The following is an 11,424-nucleotide window of genomic DNA, read 5'->3' as shown; positions in this document are numbered from 1 at the left end:
TACCGGCCACCGCACACCCCCTGGTCGGGTATGGGCCAGGCTCATTTGGGTCTGTTTAGCCTGTGTAGTTCATTTTTGCTTTATCTTTTTTTCTTTTCTGGTTTATTTTTCTGTTTTCTTTTCTTTTTTCTGTTTTCGGTTTTGTTTATATTTTTCAGATTGGAAAATTTTAATTTTTAAAAATTGTTCAAATTGAGAAAATGTTTAAATTCAAAATTGTTCAAATCTAAAAACCGTTCAAATTTGAAAATCGTCCAAATTTGAAAACCGTTCAAATATGAATTTTGTTCAAATTCAAAAATTGTTAAAATTTTAAAATGTTCAAATTTAAAAAAAAATCGACTTTAAAAAATGTTCAAATATAAAATTTGTTCAAATTTAAAATTTGTTCACATCAAAAATTGTTCAAAGTAGAAAATTATTCAAATTAAAAAATTAAAAAGTTGTTCACATCCGTATATGGGCCTGGCCCAGAAGGCAGTTGGGGTGTGCGGTGCCCCGTTTGCCACCGACCTGCTCGGTAGCGAGCAGCCCCCCACATTCGACCGGCGGGGCTCGACCAGTGGAGAAAATCCGGAAGAGGGCGCTACTCTCCTCACCCATCTCTGGCGTCTCGGCGGCGACGGCATCTCTGGTGTCTGGTAAGCTCCTCCTCCCCATCTTCACCTCTTGTCTTCCTTCTCCTGGTTCTTGTCTCTAGGTTGGAGACTAGAGTTGTCTTCAGGGATCTGGATGCTGAATCTGTATTGCTATCTTCTTCTAGATCTGAACCCACTCAGTTTTAAGTCAACTACTTCTGTGTTCTTTTACAAATCCTATGCTTTGTGGGTTAGGCCTTCTGAGTATGAGAGTTATTTCTGATTCATAGCAGATTGATCTTTTTTGACTGATCCACTATATTTCGTATCTAATATTTTTGGGAAAGAATTAACAGTGATATGCCTTGTTGCTGGTGTTTTTCAGGATTTTGTTGCTGGTGTTTTTCAGGATTTCGTTGCTGGTTATCAGAGAGACCATGGCCCCAGTATATTCTTTACTGCATTGTCCATTCACAGATGCACAAATGCACACATGTCTATTTGCTTATTTAGTTTATTTGCTAGGTCCTCCATCGCAAGTCCGATATTGATAGTGCGGTGTCTCTGGTTTACAAGTCAGTTGTTTCAGTTGAGTTATTCAAAATAGGTCCTACCTACTATAAGAGCTTGACTGGATTTGTCATTTCTGCAAGTCAAGGAGCAACCTTTATTGCTGCCAATTTTTCACAAGTAGAAAAGGACCCCCCAGATGTTATTCATGTTATATTTTCTGATGGTATAATTGAAGAAGCAACAGTTATTAGCAAGAGCACTTTTTCGGGCCATGTGATTCTCAAGGTGCAAGTTAGTGGCGATCAATACCCCCCAGTCAACTTGGATGACAAAAAGGTCCTAACTGACATTGTTATCTTATTGTCCAACATAAGAGAGAATGGAAGAAACACATATAGCACATCTGTTATGTAAGTTAGTTATGTGACTTTGTTTTCTGTTGGATCTATAATTCTATATGCAGATATTTAATACTTTTATTTCTTGCAGATGTCCAGACAATGATTCTGATTGTAAGAAAGAAAATGTTGTCGGGAAAGCTGATTTTTTCACTCTGGGGTTTAGTATTGATATCAATACTATCATCGGTGCTCCAATATTTGATTTGGATGGACATCTCGTGGGAACCGTACATTCCTGTGATGGTAAATTTGGACCAACGTATGCACAACATGCTCTTTCTTTTGTCCCTGCGTTAAGAGAGATGATGAAAGGTAAAATTATTTAGAAGTGCTAATGAAAACGATTGATTAACTGAATTTAATGCATTTTATTTCTCTTCTAGGCTTTGACCAAGTCAGTGAAAAGTAGTGGAAGCTAGTGGAACTGTCCCAGTTAAGTTGGTGAGTGATAAATTGACTGTCTTTTAAGTTTTTATTATTGTTTAGTTTATTAAATAATACATCTATCAATTTTGAATTGTTATTTTGTTATTTGGTTTAGATAATGAAAAGTGAGCAAAAACTATTGAAACCAGCCATTTCCACCATAAAAAGTGTATAAAACAGATTCATGATGTCTATATTCAATTACTAGGCCTGGGCTTATCAATTCAAGTAAAAATGAAGTACGCCAAATTTCAATCAATACAGTCTAGAAATCATCCAGTACTCTTTTATAGAAATTGACACTGATAAAGCATGGAGTAAAACAATTTAGCAACCAGATAACTGAATTGATCAAGGACGAAGTCAAAATCAAACATCAACTGAAGTAGAAAAGTATTATTGCCAAAATTTGCACATAAACACATTAGTACATGCCCGAACTCGCATTCATTATTCAGAACTTGTTCCCACTATATAAGAGCACGATAGAAGCATATGTGCACAGAAGTTATAAGTATTACCAGTCCATATCCATCTATAGCACAAGTTAGTATTATCAGTATGTTGCAATCTTCAGAAACTTCACTTCACGCAAGCATTGGCATTGTCCATGGAACTCCTTAGGCAGGCTCGTAGAATAAGAAGTTGAAGGGGAAAACTCGAAACCTAGCTCAAACATGAAATTAAATTACAGGTCAGTTGGGACAGGAAACAAGCGTGTTAGCCTCCATGGACATTAGCATACCAAGGTTTCTAAGAAATTGATCCCAGCAAACTGTCGATTAGGCCCATGCAATATGCCATCTGAACTATCAATCGACTAAGTTTGGCAGTTCATTAAAGCAAAGCATTAATCCCAGCAGGCTTCATTTTATTAATCAACCTTCTTCTTTTATTCAAGCAGCCGAGATCAGCAAAGCTCGGACTCCGTACCCTCTCATCGGTGAGCTACCATAGGGATGTCAGTGAGGCGCCGTTAGTTGGTTTGTTGATGGATGGGAAAATCATATGGTGATGCACTTACTAGGATTGAAAGAATTCCTTTACACAATGATAGCAAACAAGAAATTCTCTTGTTTCACCCCATGCTTATGGCACATCTGATATTCTACAGGGTGGGGTAAATATACATGTTATTCACTAACAGACGAGAAAGCAATCAACCAATTCAAAGATGCAAGCACGAATAAGTTAATAACCAGAATGAAGACCATCAAATACAGTAACTAATTTCTTTGTCATAGGTACACCCATTTGTTTTGGGGTGAATGGTCATATATCTGAAACACAGATGGCAATTCATCTAAAAAAGCCTACAAAGCTCATATTGCACACACCTTAGTTAGTTTCCATCAACCACACTCGGATTTGGAACAACTGCTGCCACTAGGGGCTATTTTTTTCCATTGGTTGCACTGGTGCATCTCATCGAGCGTGGGGTGGCGGCGAGCCATGCGGCGGTTGCAGAGGCGCAGGGCGGCGGCGGTGAGGGATGGCAGAGGGAGCGCTTTATTATTCTCTCAATGTAGAGGATTAGGATATGTTTGCAGGATTAGAGCTTGGGATTAGGGACTTGCTTGATGGTTCGTCATACAACATGTGGTTGTGTTTATCGTTGGATTGAGAGGGATATATGGTTCAGATCCTCCGGATCTGTGCCTTTTTTTTATATAAGAAGTGTGACCTTGGAGTTTATCTTCTATGGGGTTATATGATTATTTTTCTTTTTTAGATATACGACAGAGGTTTGATATCTGTTCAAGTCAGCAGCTTATGTATGTTCTATTTCGCTTTTGCTATATAATCCTTCTTGCAGTCTACCAATTGAAAGAAATGTTCAATATAGCATTTGAGGTTGGATGTCGTACAAAAAGTCGAGCAATTAAAATCTGCTATAATATTTTCCTCTGGCAGTTAAATTGAAATGATGTGCAATTGCTGAGCAACAACACTGATCTTTGGTTAATATTCCTAATATCTTAAAGTTGGTTTTATTAGAGAAAACATATAATATAACATCTAAAATTTGCCAGAAGGGTTGATCCGTGCTGGGCATCTATTCACTGAGCATTTCGTAGTGAAAGAACCATATGTGTACCACTTTATAGTTGCTGACGGTTTGAATTCAACAACTTGCAGAAGCAGCTCCGGATATCTCCCCAGAGGTGCTTGTTTAGTGACTTGGATGAGGCAACAAGGGCAGGCTACCGTATTTCATGGCTAATATTCTGAAAACTTAAGACAGACAGATGGTCCTGTAGTTCAGTGGAAAATTAAACAATTAGTTGTTTTTAGCTTTTGCTCAGTTGCCATCCCCATTGAGATCTTAAGTTTATGTTCTAGATTTCTGATCTTAGTTAGTTCTCTTTAGCTTTTTGTTCAGTTGCCATCCCCATCTAGATCTTAAGATTATTTTCTAGATTCGGAAATGCTGTTTTGATCCCGAGCACAGCTGAGCTCTTCTTCTGGACCACTCGTTTCCTCTACTGTTGATGGTATATCTATTTTAAAAACCATACAGTTTGCAGCACACGGGCCCACATCTGTGCACATATTTAACGTTGCTTTAACGGATGGCTGTTATCGGTACACAAGTAACACAACCAGCAAACACTGACCACGGTACTCCTCTATGCCTGACCGTATTGCTCCGATCGACGGGTAGTGCAGCAGTGCAGTGCAGCCATCGCTGGAGCGAAGCCACACCTGCACTGCCAAACGTTCTTGCCGGTCATAGCCCAGCGCCGCGCGGCAACACACGCCTTGAAGGGGACTCCTGCCACCGCTGTCGGGCCTGTCCAACCTTGGTCGCCGTGCTGAGGACCTACTGCTCCATCGACAGTCGCTCCGCACTGCCCGGCTGCATCGTGGTCTCTAGCGCATGGAGCATCACCGAGTAGAGGTCCATAGCAGCCGCCACCCGCCACGGCAGGTCGTCCGTCGTCGTTTCCTCCGCCGGCGCTTCCTTCTGTCTCGGCGACTATAGCTACCGCAGGGCTCCGGGCTCATCTAATAGACCCACCTCAAGAACGCAGCGAGGTCACCGATCCCATGAAAGTCTGTGGAGGAACATCACGCAGTTGACGGCCAGCGTCTCGTATAGGTGTAGCTCATGGACCGTGGTTGTGACTGGGTCAGCTGCGAGCTGGGCAGCGGGTGGAAGCAGAATGCGAGGTCGAGGGACATTTCGAAGGCACGTAGACGGTTTAGGCGCGGAGGAGCACGTCGTTGCCGTGGCCGGCATCGGTGATCCTAACCTCAGGTGAGCGCGGAGGTTGCTTGTCGGCACGGTCGCAGGTGGCCTGCAGAAACGGTGGCCACTGCACGCCGTGCTCGACATGGACGTCAATCATGTGCACGCGATTAGTGCTTGCGTTGGCCTCCAGGATGACACAAGCTTTTACCTGAAACCAGTAGCGAAACGTGAGCAGAAGTCAAGGAATGCCTTTTTTTTTTTTTTTGGTATTAACACATAATATGGAAAATGATCCAGAGACACAAGCACTTGCAATGGTGTGTTAAGAGCAACTCCAATAGTATAGCCGGTTGTTGACTATAAGCAAGATGCCATGTCATCTATAGTCAACACATAGCTACCAAGTATAAGAGTATCTCCAGTCGCGTCCCCCAAACGACGTTTGGGGGACGGCGGACAAGAAATGGGGGAAAATCGCTTTCCAGTCGCGTCCTCCGAAGCTAAATAGCGCCCTCATTTTATGTCCGGCGTCCCTGTAGAGACTCTGTATATAGAGTCTCTACTGGGGACACCGGACACAAAAACAGTGTCCGGACGCATGCATGTAACCCCTACTCTTCACATGTCATTCTCTTTTCCCACACTTTCTCTCACCTACTTTTCTCACATGGAGTGGTCCCCTCTATTAAAATCATGCATCCGGACGCTGTTTGAGGGACGCGGCTAGAAAGGGTCTCTTTTTTGTACAGATTTTTAGTCTCTTTTTGTCTGACACGGTTCCAAACGTGCCCCAAATCATTTATGCCGGACGTTTTTGAGGGACGCGACTCGTAGATGCTTCTAATAGTTGGCTATAAAGATGTACTATTTTTTCAATAGAGAACCCACATTTCATTCATACAACTTGCCTAGGAAAGACGCGTCTGTAGCTAATCGCCGCATGCTAGCTCTCACTCATCTTCTCTTCCTCCAACTAAATACAAATATACTATTTTAATCCTTATAGCTAATTGACTAGGATTTATCGTACTTTGCTTCTAAGAGCATGTACATCGCGTACGCCTTTTCCAGGGCGCTAGGATTCCAATCCCGGGCGGTAGGCAGTTATGCCCAGCAATCCCTGTCGATGGGCGCTAATTTTCACTCGTGGACGCAAATTGTTGAGCCAGACCGCTTGTTGACTTTGGCAGAGAAATCAGGGTAGTTAGTTGGGGAACAAGCGCCTGAAAATTGGGTCGCGCTGAGCCCCCGGGGATCAAATCAGCCGATCCCCCGATCGCTGGCCGTCTGATTAAAACGGTCTGCACCGTGTGATTAAAGTGGTCCACATCCTCTGCCCCGCGAAAGACGTTTTCGCATCCAGACAAATATAACTACGGCTGCTCCATCTCAGCAGAAAAGAGGCCAAGCAAAATCTCATGGCCCCCTCGTCGGAGAGCAGTCGCCGGCGACCGGCCGTAGCAGTCACGCCACCCCCCGCAGCAGTCACCCTAGACCTACACGGCGGCCTGCAAAGCAGCCCCTTCACCGTTCTCTCTACCCTGCACTCGACCCAATTCCCATGGATTCAGATGGGCTCCGCGCCTTCAGCCATGGTCGTCGCAGAAGAAGAAGACCGTCGTACGCAGCGTCAGCCCCGCCTTCTAGCTTGCTACTCTGACTTGCAGCACCCCGCTCGCGGTGGCAGCATTAGCGACCCTGCTTGTAGCAGCTCCACCTCTAGATTGTAGCAGCGTCGTCTCGGGCTAGCAGCATCACGGCGACTTTGAGAGCTTGCAGCAGCGCCGCCTCGCGAATTTAGCAGCGACACCTCGCGCTTGTAGCAGCGCCGCCTCGCGATTGCAGCAACGCCGACGACTTCGGGCGCTTGTAGCAGCGCCTCCTCGCGAATGCAGCAACGCCGACGACTTTGGGTTGTTGGGTGCTTGTAGCAGCGCCGCCTCGCGAATGTAGCAGCGACACCTCGTGCTTGTAGCAGAGCCCGCCGATGAACCTTTGCAGCTTGAGAGGCAGTCGTTTGCAGCTCCGGCGACATCAGATACATCACCACAGTACGCACTTGTAGCTACAGCAGCCATCATTTGCAGCTATCGCGTACGCCGCTAGGAGCTTCAGAGATGGTCCTTTGCAGCTCTTGTACTGGTCGTACGCAGCTCCATCGTTGGAAACATGGTTGGAGGCTTGGATTCGGGCACTGCGGTAAAGAAGAGGGTGGACAGGGGGATGTAGCGGTGAGAGGAGGTGGGATGCGGCAGCGACAGAGTGGCTAGGATGGTCGCCGAAGAAGACGTCTGTCACATGCAGCAACAGAGGCGCTCGTATGTAGCAGGGGTGGCAGCCTGAGGTAGCAGAGGCGGTGGTCCGAGGTAGCAGCGGCGACGGCCGCATTTTGAAACGGAGGCCGCGGTAGCCTGAGATAGCAGTAGCGGCGGCCGAATGTAGCAGCAACGGCAGCGGTCTAAGGTAGCAGCGATGGTAGCCTGAGGTAGCAACGGCGTCCGCTTGAGGTAGCAGCGGTAGCCTGGGGTAGCAACGGCGTCGACCGCATGTAGCTACGACAACACCCGAATGTAGCAGCCGCGCTGGTCTGAGGTAGCAGCGGCGGTGGCCTGAGGTAGCAACGGCGGTCGCGATAGGTAGCAACGGCGCGGAGGTCCCCCATGGAAATGCGGCCGCGGCGGATACCGGCGCGGAAGTCCCCCATGTTAGCGTGGCCACGGCGGATTCCGGCGCGCGAGCTCCGTGCCCAGCGGCAGCGAGGCGGTGTCGCGGTGAGCCTAGCACCGGCACATGAGAGCTGGGTACTTGTCTGCCCCCACCATCTGTACTTACCCGTCCTCACAGGTACGGTTGTTGCAGTAAGGAGTACACCCGCCCGGCCCACAGGTACCTCTCCAATCTTACTTATGTCTCTGACTTGTACTGCATTTTCAGCTCAACTCGTTTCGAATTTGGATATTACGTCCGAACAAAAGTTTTTCGTCTCCTTTTTTTGAACATAATACGACTAGGTATCACCGAAGTCAAATAAAGTTCTTTGAAAACACCACCAAAGTATCCAACAGCACAAGTATCAAGTTCTCTGAAACGGCAAAACAGGCTAGTCACAGAGCATCGAGAGCTGTGCAGATATTCAGAAACCAGTGTTTTCTGCACGGTTGTGTTTTCCATGTTCCGTAGGTTTCTTTAGGTTTAGCAACAAAGGTAAAGTAGGAGATGTGATTTATTTCAAAAGGAGAATCAAAATCAGAGAACCAGACTCCGGCCACCTGAAAATGATTTCTTTTTGCATCTCTTGTATGTCATCTTTTGGAACCATTTGTCTCAGCTCTACATGCACATGGCATTTGGTCGATTTTTGTAGAGGTATTCATTCTGAATTGGTGACATGTGATTATGCATTTTTTATTTCTAAACACTAAGCTACACATACTCCAGATGTATTAATGGTCTGGTACATATTTAAAATTCTCAGTAAACACATACTGAATTTTGTACCTTTTGTCAGGAAACACGAGAATATTTACTTTTATCAGCGCACACAAACTGAATATTTTCTTTTATCAGGAAACATAGAAGTAACAAAAGAATTCCTAATCCTTCAAATGTGTGGAACTAACCCATAATAATTACTGCAGAAAATTGTTGTTCGAGAAAGCAGAGGTCCATGTCCATTGAATGATGTAGCACGCTGAATATCTCAAAAGGCAGCACTGAAGTTTATCGGTAATCAGACACAAAGCAATTGGGGATTATTGTATATCAACATTCCAAGATCCAATTACAGTATTGTGGATAGTCAATGCAGTGTATCTTGATTTCCAAATCTGTCTTTCCAACAGTCATAAATTATAATGTCGTGAGCAGCTCCTGACGTCAGGATCAAAGATGAATGTTAATACATCAGCATAGCTAGGTGTGCTCGATGCTACTCTACAAATAACGTTGTTTTCTTCTGTTTTTGCAGGACAACTTAGATGCAAATGATTGACTTGGGTTGCCAAGTATTATTTCTGACGAACCAAACAATCCTTCTTAACAAACTTATGAATTAATATGATAAGCTTGATAGGTCTATGGTGTCCTTCATGACAAACCAGTGTGACCAATAGTGAACCTTGTTTCTGGGCTAGCAACTAGATGAACTGCAGCTTTGACAAACTAGGTACTTATACACACGAAGGCACTCTTGTAAAATCTGCATCACATCTCATCAAGATCCACTCCGAAAACATAGGTAGCGGGTCATCTAAAGTAACCACTTATCCGAAAATACTATTTGATTTTGCACATGATATCGTCACGGGTCATCTAAAGTAACCACTTATTATCCATTCGTATCTTTTGCGTCTGACGATAGTAACGGGTATCCACGTCCCGGGGTCCATTCATATATTTGCGTGTAAACATAGGTAACGGGTCATATGTCATGCTAGTTTCGTCGCATATCATCTAAAAGTAACCACTTTTGTCCCATTCGTATCAAAAGTAACGGGTCCTCGTCCCGGGGGTCCATTCGTATCTTTGCGTGTAACATAGATAACGGGTCATACGTCATGCTAGTATCGTCCCAAGTCATCTAAAAGTAACCACTCTCCCCCCGATCGTATCGTTGCATGCAACAAAGGTAACCGAAACTTAATGAATCCATTCCAAGCAACTTAAGGTATCCCCGCGCAAATAACAAAGTGATCCGCCGTTGCCACATAGTACCAGTTCCGATGCTATCCTTGTTGTCAAGGTATCCGCGCACACTCTGAAAATGATCCGATCCGAAGTACTATTGATTTTGCACGTGGCATCATAACAGGTAATCTAAAGTAACCACTTTTTATCCATTCGTATCTTTTGCGTGTAACAAAAGTACCGGGTCCTCGTCCCGGGGGTCGATACGTATCTTTGCGTGAAACATTGGTAACGGGTCATATGTCATGCTAGTATCGTCACGCGTCATCTAAACGTAACCACTTTTATCCCATTCGTATCACTGCATGTAACAAAGGTAACCGAAACCCTATGAATCCGTTCCAAGCAACTTAAGGTATCCCCACACAAATAACAAAGTGATCCGTCGTTGACACATAGCACCACTTCCGATGGCCCATTCGGTATGCAAAGGTATCCTCGGCTAGCGTTCAAGGTGCGATAAGTATCCGTTCGATATGCATGCCCTAGATGCTATCCTTATTGTCAAGGTATCCTTGCACACTCTGAAGAACGATCCTATCCGAAGTACTATTTGATTATGCACATGGTATCATCACGGGTCATTAAAGTAACCACTTTTTATCCATTTGTATCTCATGCGTGTAACAAAAGTAACCGGTCCTCGTCCCGGGTCCATTCGTATATCTGCGTGCAACATAGATAACGGGTCATATGTCATGCTAGTATCATCGCATGCCATCTAAAAGTAACCACTTTTGTCCATTTCGTATCATTGCATGTAACAAAGGTAACCGAAACCCTATGAATCCGTTCCAAGATACTTAAGGTATCCCCACGCAAGTAACAAAGTGATCCGCTGTTGACACATAGCGGCAATTCCGATGGACCATTCGGTATGCACAAGTATCCTTGGCCATCATTCAAGGTGGAAGAAGTAGTTGTTTGATACTCATGCCCCAGATGATATCATTGCGATCAATCTATCCTCGCACACTCTGAAAACAATCTTATCCGAAATACTACTTGATTTTGCACATGATATCGTCACGGGTCATCTAAAGTAACCACTTATTATCCATTCGTATCTTTTGCGTCTGACGATAGTAACGGGTATCCTCGTCCCGGGATACATTCATATCTTTGCGTGTAAACATAGGTAACGGGTCATATGTCATGCTAGTTTTGTCGCATATCATCTAAAAGTAACCACTTTTGTCACATTCGTATCAAAAGTAATTGGTCCTCGTCCCGAGGGTCCATTTGTATCTTTGCGTGTAACATAGATAACGGGTCATACGTCATGCTAGTATCGTCCCAAGTCATCTAAAAGTAACCACTTTTCTCCCCCCGATCCTATCGTTGCATGCAACAAAGGTAATCGAAACCTAATGAATCCGTTCCAAGCAACTTAAGGTATCCCCGCGCAAATAACAAAGTGATCCGCCGTTGCAACATAGTACCAGTTCCGATGCTATCCTTCTTGTCAAGGTATCCGCGCACACCCTAAAAACGATCCTCATCACGGGGGTCCATTCGTATCTTTGCGTGTAACATAGATAACGGGGTCTCGTCCCAGGGATCCATTCGTATCTTTGCGTGTACTATAGATAACGGGTCTGCTAGTATCGTCCCAAGTCATCTA

At 44.6% G+C, this 11,424-nt stretch overlaps 1 protein-coding gene across 1 annotated transcript; it reads left to right on the top strand.

Annotated features, from left to right (window-relative positions):
* Positions 1-459: 459 nt before the first annotated feature.
* On the top strand, positions 460-4,300 carry LOC124672587. The gene is made up of 6 exons (XM_047208797.1): positions 460-641; positions 964-1,024; positions 1,104-1,501; positions 1,581-1,804; positions 1,876-1,933; positions 4,058-4,300. The coding sequence occupies exons 1-5, from the start codon at positions 460-462 to the stop codon at positions 1,899-1,901; spliced, it is 891 nt and encodes a 296-aa protein (XP_047064753.1). The 3' UTR covers positions 1,902-1,933; positions 4,058-4,300.
* Positions 4,301-11,424: the final 7,124 nt, after the last annotated feature.

The sequence above is a fragment of the Lolium rigidum genome, chromosome 7, assembly GCF_022539505.1.
Source record: "Lolium rigidum isolate FL_2022 chromosome 7, APGP_CSIRO_Lrig_0.1, whole genome shotgun sequence".
Taxonomy (NCBI): Eukaryota; Viridiplantae; Streptophyta; class Magnoliopsida; order Poales; family Poaceae; genus Lolium; species Lolium rigidum.
Note: the sequence above shows the minus strand (reverse complement) of the source record. Positions and strands in the feature narration are given on the sequence as shown.

What these genes read in the sequence shown, in the direction of transcription:
- LOC124672587 (XM_047208797.1), top strand. Translation starts at nt 460, where the DNA reads ATGGGCCTGGCCCAGAAGGCAGTTGGGGTGTGCGGTGCCCCGTTTGCC. An exon ending in TCAGAGAGACCATGGCCCCA is followed by an intron (nt 1,025 to 1,103) that starts GTATATTCTTTA and finishes TTTATTTGCTAG; the next exon opens with GTCCTCCATCGCAAGTCCGA. An exon ending in GTTAAGAGAGATGATGAAAG is followed by an intron (nt 1,805 to 1,875) that starts GTAAAATTATTT and finishes TTTCTCTTCTAG; the next exon opens with GCTTTGACCAAGTCAGTGAA.